This window comes from Sturnus vulgaris, chromosome 6, assembly GCF_052056855.1.
Source record: "Sturnus vulgaris isolate bStuVul1 chromosome 6, bStuVul1.hap1, whole genome shotgun sequence".
Taxonomy (NCBI): domain Eukaryota; kingdom Metazoa; phylum Chordata; class Aves; order Passeriformes; family Sturnidae; genus Sturnus; species Sturnus vulgaris.
Genome location: NC_142248.1, coordinates 12,280,200 through 12,294,491, shown reverse-complemented (window position 1 = coordinate 12,294,491; position 14,292 = coordinate 12,280,200). Strand labels below are relative to the sequence as shown.

The 14,292-nt window shown below is 36.3% G+C and overlaps 1 protein-coding gene across 2 annotated transcripts in view; it reads left to right on the top strand.

The window, feature by feature from the left end:
• Positions 1–14,292, top strand: part of TTBK2 (tau tubulin kinase 2) — an 80,962-nt gene that overhangs the window by 58,888 nt on the left and 7,782 nt on the right. For both annotated transcript variants that reach the window (XM_088167012.1, XM_014869294.2), the window contains exon 14: positions 12,280–13,541. In XM_088167012.1, coding sequence (XP_088023138.1) covers positions 12,280–13,541 — 1,262 coding nt within the window. The remainder of the gene's footprint in view (positions 1–12,279; positions 13,542–14,292) is intronic.

Sequence of the window (14,292 nt, the reverse complement as noted above, 5' to 3'; positions counted from 1 at the left end):
ATTTCCGTTTATTTCTGAGTTGTAAGTGATTTAATTTTCATGTACCTTCTATCCTCTGATTTTAGGAGACACTGGAAATAGTCTTTTTTTTCTAGTTGCAAGTCAGCTATGCATTGTGGGAACTGAATCTTTAGTATTGACAAAATTAAAAGATACCCTTTCCTTGGAAATGGAAATGCTTGCTAGATGCTCTTGCTTTCCAAAGGATACAGGTTAGAATTGCAAATATCGTGGCAGGAAACAAAAAGTCACCTTCAATGAAGCATGAAGCTTGCAGAAAATTTCCTTATCTCTACTCTTCATGGTTTTCTCTAACTGTAATTGGAACAAAGAATTGCAAACTATGTATAGCAATCTCATTTACAGATATTTGAATGCGTCCCCATCAGATATTTATTCAGTGCTGGAAAAGGTCTTGCAAAAAACAGTTGATTTTAGTTTTGTATATCAAAGCTATAGGTTTATTAGAATCATCAATAAGCAATTTAAAAATGTACTTTGTCAAAAATTAATAGTTTGGAAGACTTTACAGTTCCTATACCTTTTTCTTACCTCTTATCTAAATGCTTGAATTAATGTAGTTCAAGATGAAGCAATTGTTCCTCGATTCTCCAGGCCAGTGTATCCTTCTAGTTTGGTCCCATTTTTGGAAAATTTCATCAGAATTGTTTAGTATTAACCTTACTGATTAAGAACTGCACCTGACAGGATTAATGTAAGCTGCTACTGGCACAGCTGTAAAGCCTCCAGTGGGTGTCTATGCTATAAATGTAGTAATCTCAGAAACACGGATATGATGATGTGCAGATGTGCTAAGTGTTTGAAAGGATCAGTCAATGATGAACAGCACAGCTATCACCTGATGTACACAATGTCCTTGAGACAGACTCTGCTCACTTATTAAATTTGCCCTAGACTGACTAGTAAAAACAGTTGCAATGGTTGGATGTAAAGAATCTGATTTTCTTTTCCAACCTGAATAATTCTATGATTCTAAGACTGAGTGAATAAAGAGGCCAGCTAGAGAAACGATGATTACTCTTGATTTTGATACTGGATTTTTGAAAATGGATGATGGGAAATGTGAATATTAGACTTAAGACACCTCTTAAATTATGAACTTTCAGCCTCTTAGGGAAGTATGAATATGTTCTTTTAGGGAATGCATATAGGCAAGACATAAACTAGAATTATTAAAATATATTCAACCTTATTTTCTTCCCCGCCATGTTGTTCTCACAGCTCAACTCATGTCATATGCTACATTTCTCCACTGCAAGAATTTCAAGTCCCATGCTGGGCACCATGAGCCCTATAGCCTATCAATCCATTCACTTGGACGCTGTGAGGGAGGCTGCTTTGCCAAGGAGTCAGTCAGCTGGGAGCCACTCCTCTTCCTCCTGCTCCACTGGCCGTAGGCAGCTTCCTGCCCTTCCCTATGGCAGCAAGCTCCCCCTGTCATTCGCTTCTCAAAAGCACAACTTGAGCAGGTGAATGAGCCTCGTCGTCATAGGAGTGACTGCATTGTAGCAGTCATCTGCAAAATTTCACATTTTCAGGTGCTCTGCACAGTGTGGTAGTAGGCATATGCTAGTCGTACTGCTATACACAGCAGCCTAAAAATGCTTTGAAAGCCGGTGTGTTGGTTTGAAAGTAAAACCAGTGCGAGACTCCAAGTCAGTAATACAATTTAATAGGAGAAAAGAGAAAAAATAAAATACATGAAATAATATAAAAGAAACAACCACCGACACAGTCAGAAATACAACCTGACACCCTGTCAGTCAGGGTGTTGGTAGCAGTCCCATTAAATGGTGGCTGCAGTCCTCCTGGATGACAGATGTGGTTCAGTTGGAGCAGTGCTCCTGTAGAAGGTGCAGTTTTCCTCAGAAGATCCAGCGATGATGTGGAAAAGGTCCGACTTCCCTCTGGGATCCAGTGGAAAGGTCTGCCTTCGAGTCCCAAACCCCAGTTTTTATCTAGGTAGGGAAGGCTTGGCTCCTGCCCCTGGTTGGGGCATCTCCCAATGGGATGATGTAATCTTATCAGTCACACAATAGGACTCAATGGCCCATTAACAGGATATATCTTCTGGAGGAAGGATGGGTTGTGAAAAGATAACGATGATCATCCCCCTGATTTATCAGATGGCACATCAGCAGAGGATATCTCCCACAGAGATAAGGATCACCACCCCTCCCACATTTTAACAGATGGTGATAGAATACACATTTTTACATTGTACCCCAGGACAGCTGGATCTTTTCCAGGAATAGAGTTGGGAATACTCTGTGAGGAAGATATATTGTCCCACTTAGAAGAGGGACAATCTTAACCTGTTATTCAGGACAAGTTAAGCATCTCTGGATGTTCTAGAAGACAGATTCACTTCCTCAGAGATTTTTCTCTTGAAAAAGATAGGATTATAAAATCTAGAAAATTATTATTTTTTTTGCTTTATTTAAAACGAAGAATAATGGGTTCCTATAATCACAGTATCAGCTGAATTTCAAATTGGGAACACATATTAAAACTTGGACTATTCTGAATTATTTTAATGTGACAAAAAGGGATCTAGAAACAGTCAGATTGTTTCTTCAAAAATTAGCAAATAATAGATTCTTCCCCTGCTTACAGTATATAAAATAAAGATGGCAATTATCAAGGGTCACAGGTAATGAAAATGTCACTGGAGAAAGGGGACTCTTTATAGTTTTGTATTTCCGGTTTAATTTCAATATGAAAGAGGAAGGCTTGCAATCATAATTGAAGTTAAGTCTAATATTTGTATTAATCACAAAAATATTGAGATCTGCTAAGTGGCGTGAGTTTGCATTGTTGGGTAAAGCAGTATGACATAGCATTAAGGCATAAGACTAACATATCATTATCATTTTACCATTAATATTTTATTTGGATTATATTTTGTGTTGCCTTTCATTTCCAATGTATTTTTCAGTATAAAAAGTTCTATACTAGAGATAGTTTTTCTTTTCTCAGTGAAGAATGAACAGGAGTATTGATATTAAAATAATTCATCACGCTTAGTTACTTTCAAAACTCTGTACGACCATTGGCGTGTGGTAACAAGGAAAACTCCTGACTGTTTTTTTAGTTTAATATAAAAAGATACTTCTGTGCTTGATGTATAAAAACAAACAGTACTCCTCAATGTTCACAATTGTGAACTTGATGGGATACCGAAATACCACATCTTCATGATTGCTGACATATTGAGTGGGGAAAGGGACCTAGGAGAAATTAATTCCTTAGGAGTTAAGCTTCAGTATTTTTTTTTTAATCCTAGGATTCAAATTGACCTTAATTTCTGGTTGGTTTGGTTTTTTTTGGTCTCCATAGCTACAATTTAAGTTTCTCAATCAGGTGTAATTAGCAAACTTAGTAAAATGTGCACAATACTCAGAAAAAGCAAGTTGGCACAGAGGGTCTTCTCTGGCTTCCTTAGTACCCAAAAAATAAATACAGCTGCAATATTAATAAAGGCTGCAAAGTGATGTACTTTGTCATGTGAAGAAGATCTGGCATTGTGCCAGGTGCTGCTGCTTGGTGAAGTGAGCATTAAGCCTCTCCTCTCCTTTCACCTGGTAAGTGCTTGGCTGCTGTGCTTCTTTTCGAGCTATGATTTGAAAGTCCTAACTGTGTTAAGAATTTCCAGTTTGTCATTTCTCACTGAAAAAACAAGCACATAATGATTTAGTTCATCCCTACAATGAAAGCCTCATGTACTTCATGGCATTCAAAAACTTTTCAAATCCTTCTTTTTTTGACATATTTTAAATAATTTTAATGTAATTCATGTTAATTTGTATAAATATTTGGTACTAACTATATTTTCACATCTTTCTTGCTGTCTGCAATTTGGTTCAGCATTCATAACTAATGAATTGCACAGGTCAGGGATCTGTGCTGTTGAGTTTAGTTTCACATATTAGAAAATAAGGAATGATAGATTTTTTTCTGAAATCAAGCAAAGCAACTTTCTTTCCAGATTTTTGATGAATGAGGGTTCAGGAACTCTAACCTATCTTCCTGTACTTTGATATCAGATAGAGGAGGTCATGAAATCTCTGTATATTCTCTGCTCACCAGTGCAGAGGGGTTTTGGATGTGGGTTGGTCTGTATTTGTTGAATAGAGAACTCTTGTCTTGCCATACATAAATTATGAAAGAGAATTGGAGTGTTTTGCTTCAGCTCTTCTTAGTTATTCAACTTGCAGCATAAAGAAAAGAGTGTGGCAGCATTACAGCTCACAAAAACCAAATGAATTCTTCTACTTGGTTCTGAAGAGTGTATCTGGAGCATTGTTACTATCCTTCTCCTCTACAGCATGGTTAAATTGTACAGCAAATCCTCTTGAAACCCAACCTTTTTCTTTCTTTCTGTGAATTTTTCAACCAGATGAGTTCTCTGCTCATTTAGAGAGCTGCATCAGGTGGTGTGTGATGGTCAATGGTAAAGGTGATGTGAGTGCAGCAACTGGCCAGGGCTGTGTGTGAAGTTACTGTTTAAGTAGTTGTAGTGCTAAATGAGTAGCTGTGTCTTAAAGAATCAAAATCATTGACTACAGATTTGTATCTCTGCTTTCTCAGCTCTAATTCTCCAATAGGTTAGTGAACACCACTTCTAGCCACAGCAGCAATCTAGAATACTTCCAAACTGGCTGCTCTACAATATGATAGCCCTTAACAAAGGTGGATTCCAGTTTTGTCTGTCATTCAGGCGCATTTTGTTTTTTCAGTTTGCTTAATCAGGTATGTGCAAGGAGGCTAATTTAAATGTAATTATTTTATGGTTATTCATTGTGTTAGGGAAGGCTAATCTGTGTCTCTCAGGTTTAGCAATTAGAATTAGTTGGCACTTATATAAATATTTTCTCTTCTGTCTTTAATATCTCAAATTTCTACCTCACTGGAACATTAAAAAATATTTTGTAATTATATAATTAGTTACAAAATGCTCTGAAATCTTCCCACACAAGAAGCTATGGAAATGTAAGCCATCACTTTCATATTCATATCTGAGATGAGAAATAATACACTGATTTGAGCTGAAAAATTTACCCTAATTTTTAAGCATCTCACTGAAATTCAGGAACCTATAAGAATAAGATAAGACTTCTTGACATGTTCAAGGGTTATTTAGAGAGCAAATACATATCATAATTTTTGTATTTTAGGTGTTTCAGGTTTATGAGCTAGGAGTGCACATAATTGTTATAAATTTTGCTTTTTTATATTAACTAATTTTAGTAGGTTTCACTAGTCTGCAATATCAAGAGAATGAGCATTTGCACTGGTTTTCACATTTAACAATCTCTTTTACAACCACAAATAAATAAAACCCCAAAATGTTCTTTTCAAATTTGTCAGTGGTGTTAACTTGTCATGTATGGTAGGAAACTAGTTCTCCATAAACTCAGCTAGTTAACACTCTGGTTTACAATTTAAAAAATCATGAAGGGATTTGGACATTAGTCCAAAATCCTCTTCTGAACTTCATTTTCAAGCCATGGCACATTATCAAATAGGTGTGTTCTTGAAAGAAAAGAGGTAAAAGGTTTTTTCTGTTTGGTGAGTCGGTGTTTTTACTGCTGCCATGGTTAAAATTGAATTGTTACACCTCTTGTAACTTATCCTGATGGAAACTATATTGACAGTAAGCAGTTAGGTTCTTCTCTGTTTTAATCAAGGCAGAAATTCAAGAAGATAGTCCAGCTTGTAGCTGCCAGAAATGTTTCATACACAGTAGATTTGCTTTTGTTAAGTAGGGAAAATGTGCAGACGTTGTACCATCTCATTCATGACAGGGTAATTGTTAATAACTGTTAATTTTTTAATAAATTTTACCCTGGTTTGCTCACATGCTTTTAAGCAACTGGATTTTATATTGATAATGATGTTTCTAGAAGAATTTTCTCCTATACACTCCTTTTCTAATGCAAACATGTAAAAATTTTTATTTGTTACTTTTATCCAAGTGTCAGAGGAAATTGCTTGATACATTCGGGGCAGTTTTTGTCCGAAGGAAATTCTTCAAGCATACTTTTTTCTCATGGGCCTTTGGTGTACAGAAGAATTAAGTAGTACATCATGTTAAATTCTTCCAATGGAAACTTCCCAAGTTGTAAATTAAATAATTTAGAGTTGAGGACAAGCAGTCAGCATGAACAACTTAATTTTTATCGAATAGTGCATTGCTGTAGAGAACGTTTCCATTTGTAGTGACAGAAGCATTCTTGGCCATTCTGCTTCTGCAGGTTTCTGTGCTAGAAACAGCAGAAAAGCCATGAAGGTCTGGACAATGAATTAGCTGTGGTAACAGCATCTGCATACATTGAGTCAGAAAACCCCAAACATATAAAAAGTTATAATTGTTTTACATGTTTGTGGTTTCTGGCATCAGCAGTGCTTTTAAGATTCCCAAAATTTGTAATCACAAATTGCACCTATTGTTGTCTGTCCTTGAAGTTATCATTTTTCTTTTTCAAATTATTCTTTTATAATGCCAATCCTATCCAAGACATGTATGATTTATTATATTTTTCTAACATCATAATTTCATCAGCATAAAATAAGCAGAACTGTTTCAGGAAAGCTAAGTGGTCTGTGGGATTTCCCATGGAGAGCTGATTAACTCTGGGGTCAACAATTGTTTCCATGATGACACTTCATACTATAATCATCTTGAAAGAAATAGGTGGTTACAGTTCAGAACATAATGATTAATGATTATTTCTCCTGTAATTAAGTTATAATTGATCTAATTAATATAATTAACATTGTGCCTGTAGATAAGTCTACTTACTGTCTATAGTATAATGAATAAGATAAATTTTAATTTAGATGTATTTATTTCTTAAAATATTTGTCTTCTATTATTAAAATCATGTATGATTCTAGTGCAATTGTAATTACAGGGAAAAAATTCACGCCTCTGAACTGTGCATTAAGGCAAATTAATGTTTTCTTTGAAAAGAACCATTTCTTTGGAACTCCAGAAAAATATTACAATAGTGACCATTTTAATAGCAGTATCACAGGAGTATTATGTGAGTGTTATGAAGTAATAATGTGTAAGCATCTCTGCTTTCCATTTCAGCAGTAAATTTCAAGAATGTTCTTCAATTGGTTTATGCATTATATAGAAGTAGTTTCAAATTGAATGAGTACTTGTCTTAGTCCTGTTAGCAAGTCAAAAATTAGCCACTTATTAACAGTCACAGTCATTCACTAAAAGCAATCAAAGATACGATTTTTAGAGCAATCAGCATTTGCCCTGTTGGATATTTGAGGATATAGTTTTATGTTAGGACAAAAAAAATATATAATTTTGTCTGGTAAGTGTTGTAGGAATAACTGAAAAAGGAAGATGTTTAAAGAATTGAAAAGTTAAGCCATGGCTAATAAGCCTTGGAGAAAACTGTACACGCAGATCTCTATGTTCTTTATCCTCAAAAGTTACCTATCAGAGAATTTAGAAACACAGTTGTCCATTTATAGCTTTGCATCTTATTCCATCCTCTTCCCATTTCTCACAACCTCCAGGTAAATCAATGCCAAAATTAGCATTATAGAAGAAATAATATATCTGAAGAGCTGTGGAGAGCAGTTTATGCCTATCTTTTCAGATAGATATAAAAAATCTCCATATGTTACTTCCTAGGATTAGGGCCTGCCACATGTGAGTTTTTACCAAAAAAATGGTGTCCTGAGGACTAGCAGTTCCTATGAATGCCTGCAGAGCTTGCAGTACTATATATATATATGGGGCTATTGATAAGGATTCAGTATCAAAATTTACAATCATCTCTAGTCTGATGTGCCATGGCACTGAATTACAGCCATATATTTCCCCTGTTTATCACCATATTAGTCTCTTTGTAGAAACAGCAAATATACTTCAGTAAACATAGAATTAAGTATCTTTAACTTCCCTGCTGTGATCTTAATCTGGGAGTGGAATGTAAGAGATACACTCTAGAAAGTCAGTAGGAGTGATAGTCGTAGGTAGGGAGGATTTTGGGAAGTTTCTCTTCTGAACAGGAAGCTGTGAGCTGCCTCCTGAGATGTAAAGTATAGCAGTGGTTTACTTGTGTGAGAATGGCACTGGTAGTAAATTACAGAATAGTGCATTATATACCCTTGGTACTTTCATACAACCTGCAGTTCAAATTTCTTTGCAGAGGCATAATATTGTGCAAGGAAGTAGAAACTTAAGTGATGCAAGTAAAGAAAAGCTCATGAAGTAAGAGGAAGCTGGTGAACTGGAAAGATTTTGGAAGATTTTTTTGGTCTTGCCAATGTTGCAGACTCCTTCTAACACTGGTTTTATTCCTGCTGGCTATAGAGCTAACCATAGGTGAAAAAGAAGCAGGGAAAAGAGAAAACACGTGTGAGGTTTATTCTCCTGGATACAAAAGCTTCAAGGTTTACTTCAAGGTAAGGAAAGATGATCTGAAGAGGGTAAACTGGTTAGGTGAAGTGTCTTCAGAATGTCCAGTAATCGAATGATGGTGTATTAAAATGAGAAATTTCAAATAATGAAAGGATTAGCAGGAAAGAGATCTGCACACCATGTCTCCAAGAGGTCTGAAGTCCTGACAGCCCTTGACATGCAGAAGTATCAGACATAATGAGTGGAATGAAGAAGCTATTGCTGATATTGTACAATAATCTATATTCACACCTTTGTGATTACCTTTTCAGATTTAGCAGCCTTGCAGACCTATTCCTCTACAATTAACTGTATATGTACACAGAGGCATTCATGCAAGCATATCACTTACTATTGCAGCCTGTCAAAGGTTTAAAAGGAGGAAAGTTTATCAGATGTAAAGGATGCCTGAGAGATATTTATGTTGTTGTTCTTTTTCCTTCTTGACATCCCACTTACTGTATCATAAAATTTCTTGAAGAAATGCAAGATAATTTCTCGTCTTGGTTCAAGTATGAATTTGAGGAAACAGAAAGGAATTAAGAGATTATTTAGGAAAGGCCAAAAAATTCAAGACTATGGTGGCAGTAATTTCATTCAAATATTTTGGAGTGAAAGGAGAACTTAGAATTCATTGTTCCATATATTGTCTCAGTCACTTTTAGTTGTATCTGTATCTGTTGTATCACATAACTCCTGTTGAAGTATGGGAATTGCAATAATCAGTGCTATAAACTAGTTATCATAGTGAGCTGAAAGCTAGGGTTTTAAGTTGTATTCCCCATATTTTACTTGTTAGATGAATTGTAATCCTTGTTCCTCAGGTTCAGTGTTTTACATAATTGACATGATTAACCATAAAAATCTCATAGGATAATAGCGTATTTAGTGGCACAAGAAATAAAAATATGAGGATCATTTATGACTACCCATTTAAATTCTTGCACATATAGATGAAATTTCAAGTCCAATAGGGATATAATCTAGTTCTTGCACTTTGAGAAGACTAATAAGAGGGTTATTGACCATGTGAGAAAACAAATTTTTGTTTGTTAGTGAGTACAAAAGTGATATATATGTTCAAAAAGCCTTTTCTGAAATGATAAATTATTCTGTAGTACTGGGTCTTTATTGATACTTAGTCATCCAGTATCCTTTTCTTTTCTCCAATTGTTCAATGTTTCTTTTTCACAAATAGCTCCTGCCTATTTGATTGTAGGTGGTTCAACAAGCCGAGTCTTTTTCTTGAATGTAAAGGTTAAATCTCTGTGGCTGAGATGTACTGGAAAGACTAGAAAATCCTCTCTCCAGAATTTCAACAATTCTCTTTTGAAAAATGTAAACTAACTTCCTAGCAGAGCTTCTTTCTTGTAGCAAAGAATTGACATACGAGAGAGGTGTCACAAGGAAAAGAGAATTTCCATGTAAACATATTTGAGTAAAGGAGGATTTAAAGGCAGTTGCAGTTCTTCTGGAAATAGATCAAATAGATAAATACCCTTCTGAAAGCAAATACCTAGGGTTGATTCATCTCTGTAAGTTGAGAGGACACCAGGATCATTCTATTCTAAGGAAAATCATCCTTCGGGTATGTGGAAGATAACTCTGGTGTTTTAATCCTGAGTTATTTGAATTGGCAAGTAGACTAGCTCATCAAGTGAAAAGTTTGGAAAAGAAAATATCTTGCACATCCTTACTTTTGAGATGCATCTGCAGCCCTGGAGAACAAGGTATTGAAACAAGCTAAAGACAGCTCAGTGGACAGCAAATGCCCAAGTGATCTCTTCAAAATTTGAACCTGCTCTTCCAAGGATAATACTGCATTAAAATTTCCTGAACACATTTTTACCCAGATTGTAGATCAGAATTTTTAAGCAAGCTGATGATTTTTATCTGACAGGCCAAAATAAGTTCCTATTTCATATGAAAGGAAGTTCTTCAATGTAGGCTACCTGGAGCTGGGTTGCCTTAGGGCAAATTACTACATATGTATGAAAACCTATGGGACAACTGCCCTGTTTCCTAGACTTTTTTTTTTTTAATTGTTTTATCTATTTTTCTTTCTGTGCAGAGTTCTTGCTAAGCTGTTTTTTAACACTCAAGATTTAGGCACTAAATTATCTAATTATGGAAAGGTGCTTTTAAAGACAATTCTATTTCCTCTGTTCTTTCTGTAGCTAAACTGATGTTCCTGGGTTCTTTCAGATGAAAGAACCTGTATTGAGAGTAAGAGGAGATGAGGAGGACTGTTTTGCCAAAACTAAGTAACCTCAGATTTTTGCTCGATGTACCATTTTAATTCAGGAAACATGGACTGTACTGGCCCAAACTTGAAAACAAATTTTAAAGGAGACAAAAAGTAGACTCTTACTGTAGGTCTCTGTGGGGTTGTTGTTTTGTTTTGTTGTTTGTTTGTTTGTTTGTTGTGGGTTTTTTGTTTTTTTTGTTGTTGTTGTTCGGTTTGGTTTCTACTGCCATTGGTACCAATGTACTAGCTCTTGCACAAGCCCAGTAAGCTCAGCACTGTTTATAATTTCTCTAACAAAATCAAGTAAAATCTGTATTATAGCAGAATCCTAGCAACACTCTACTAGTTGTTTCTTCTACCAGTAGTGCATCAAGAGTGTTTTTAACCAAACTCACATTCCAGTTTCCACTTTCTGTTGAGTACAGATTGTGTCAGATTCATGAAGCTACAGAATAGAAAGAAAAACTGAGCTGAACTCTCTGTCCATGTAGAAAAAGATGTAAGTGTAGCCCCTTGATTTTTAATTTTTTTTTGTTGTTTACACCAACTTACTCCATCCAGTATATATAAGCCAGAATGGAGGACTCCTCTTCATGTGAGAGTTCATTCCTCCTATGTCCCCAGAGACAACTTTGTATGTGCTCTCTTGTGTATGTGCTCTTTCTCCCTCTCATCTCACGATGTGTCTGTACAGTGGCCTGTCTCCAATGGAGAAGGTGAGAAACAGCTCCATTCGGGTTTTTTCCCTACTTGATGGGAACTAGGGGAAGTGGATTTATGTCCTTCAGGTAGGGAGAGACATGAATGCAGGTTTCCCATTTCCTGGACATATACTCTAACAATTAAGCTGTGTGCCAGAGACAGCACTCATCATAACCTGAACTGTTTTTCAAAGGGAATCTGACTTACTGATATATATAGGTTTTAAGAGTGCTTTACGTGTATCTATTGGATCAGACCTGTTAGGGGATTTAGATATGTAAGTATTTACTTTTTGAATGTCTTTATGACCTTAGGTAAGGAAATATCCTAACCAGGTTACTTTGTTAAAATGGGGCATAAGCTTCAGTAGGAAAAGAAATAACTACTATTGGATACTCAGAAAAGTTATTTTTCCAGACAAAAATATATTATGAGTATGGAATTTCTGAATCTAAATGTCATTGTGTTCTTTGTCATCTGTATTTATCTATAAGTATTGCTGTGTACTTGCTAAAGATTTTACATTTATATACAGCTTATTCTAAGAGTATTCAAACTAAAGTAAAATTTAAAAAAAAATCTGCCCCTTAGGTTGGATCTCATTTCCAAGGGGGTTACTTGCTAACTGCAACATTTTTCACTGACATTGTGTTTGGTTTTACCTGTTATGTATTTCTGCCTTGGGATGATAGACCATTCTTTTTCTAATTATCACCATGTACGTTATAAATTTAGGTATTATTTGAACATTGTGATTCATAGGAATCATTATATAATGTATCATGAAGATGTGGAACCAAAGCTGCTATTTAAAGGATGTTACTTGTATAACATTCCTGAGTTTCTCACCATTTTCTTAAATCTTCCAATGCAGATAACAATCCCCAGACCTTCAGTGGCATCCACACAGTCTGCTTCAGAGAGCTTCCACTATGGCCACCCCCTAGAGAGAAGAGAGCAGGATGGTCAGTCTGTGGAACACACCGTGGAACTTTCCTCTCCAAAGGAAAATTTGCCAGGCTTGGTTGGGACAGAAGATGCACTTCCAGCTAGTGCCAGCAGACCAGATTTGATACTCAATACTGGCCAAGAGGTGCTTGACAGGGAAGGGCTTGTCAAAGAGTCTGTCAATGTCCTGGACTGTGACCAAAAGGACCTACCTGAACACAATGGGATACAGGAAGAGAAAGAACCTGGAAATATTCCTGTGGAGGAGGCTGAGGAAGAAGGGCTTCCAGTGGTTTCTGAGGATGCCATTGAAATGCTAAGCAAAGAACAGAATTCTTCTTTGCCAGGAAACTCAAAATCTGCAGAGGAAGAACCTCTAACAAATACGGAAGCAGCTCAAGAATCAAAGTCAAGGCCTGTCAGTTTGATGCCAAATCAAGATGAGGCTCTGAAGTCAATAGCACCTAAAACAGCAGAATTGTCTCCCTCAAGACTTAATAATGCACATGTTAATAGACAGGCAAGCAAAATAGCAGCCATTCAGGAAAATGGTTTTCATTCTGATAAGGAAGAAGTCCATAGCCAAGACTTGAAATGCCACCAAGTGGCCCTTACTACTATTTTGCAGCAGGAGAATAAAAAAGAGAAAAATGCTCCCAGAAATGGAGAGTTATTGCACTGCATTTCAGAAAATGAGAATTCTTATCGATCTAAGAAGGACTCAGTTAAATCTTCTTTTGTATTCAGGCAGAGTCGAATCCCAGTTTTAGCACAAGAGATAGACTCAATGTCAGATTCCTCTTCTGTTTCTGCAAAGGAAAAGCTTCTGCTAAAAAAGGCCCATCAGACAGACTTGGTCAAATTACTTATGGAAAAGAGACAGCTCAAATCTTTCCTTGGTGACCTCTCAAGTGCCTCTGATAAGTCACTGGAGGAAAAAATGGCTGCTGCTCCGTTTTCTGAGGATGAAGTCTTAGCTTCATTTTCTAGATTGACCCTGGACTCTCATTTCAGCAAGCAGAATGAAGATAGCTCTTTATCTCCAAGCAGCCCTCAGTCCAGAAAAAGCAAGATTCCAAGGCCAGTGTCTTGGGCAACCACTGATCAAGTTACCAGTTCAAGTTCAGCTCAGTTCTTTCCTCGGCCACCACCAGGAAAACCACCTACTAGACCTGGGGTAGAAGCTAGGTAATGCAGAGAAAATAGAAATAGATTTTCAGGTTGAAAATGGATTTGAACTAGACTGTAGTTACTGTGAAGTATGTAATCCTGTAGAAGTTCCACCCTTTAACTAATGTTTTAAAAAATAGTGGGCTTCAATTCTCTGAGAAACCTTACATTGTTGGAGAATGAATGAGGAGAAGCTGTCACACAAGAATGAGCCTGGTTCACTGTTAAAACTAATACATCAATAGATGTGTATTCAATATTTTGAAACCTGACAATCTATAACTAAATCTTTACACATTTTTTTAGTCAGGTCACTTTTCCAGAACTGCTGGTTATTTACAAACCCATAGAAATTTTTAGGAGCTGTTGTATTCAACCCCCTTGAAAATTAATCTGTTCTTAATGTAGACGTTGTAAATATTTGGAGATTCCAGCCATCAACATTGAGTCAATTAGCTATGCTCAGAACATGTCTAAGTAAACCAACTAATTAAAGGAGGGCAGAGTGAATTTTAGAAGACCTCCTCTTTGCCTTGTCTATATGCAGACCAGTCCAGTTTTGTCAGTGTCTGCATTCCCAAGATAAGGATAATTTTGATACAGTAGTGCAAAATCCTTTGAAGGAAGTTGCAGTGGGCCTTGTCATCCCTTAAAATTGTGTATGGGAGTGTTATGATGGTGTGCAGGAATGGATGTACCCCTCTGAAAGAACGACAATAAGCACTGCTCTTCAATGCACTTCTTCCAACACCACCAGGAAATTCCAGTT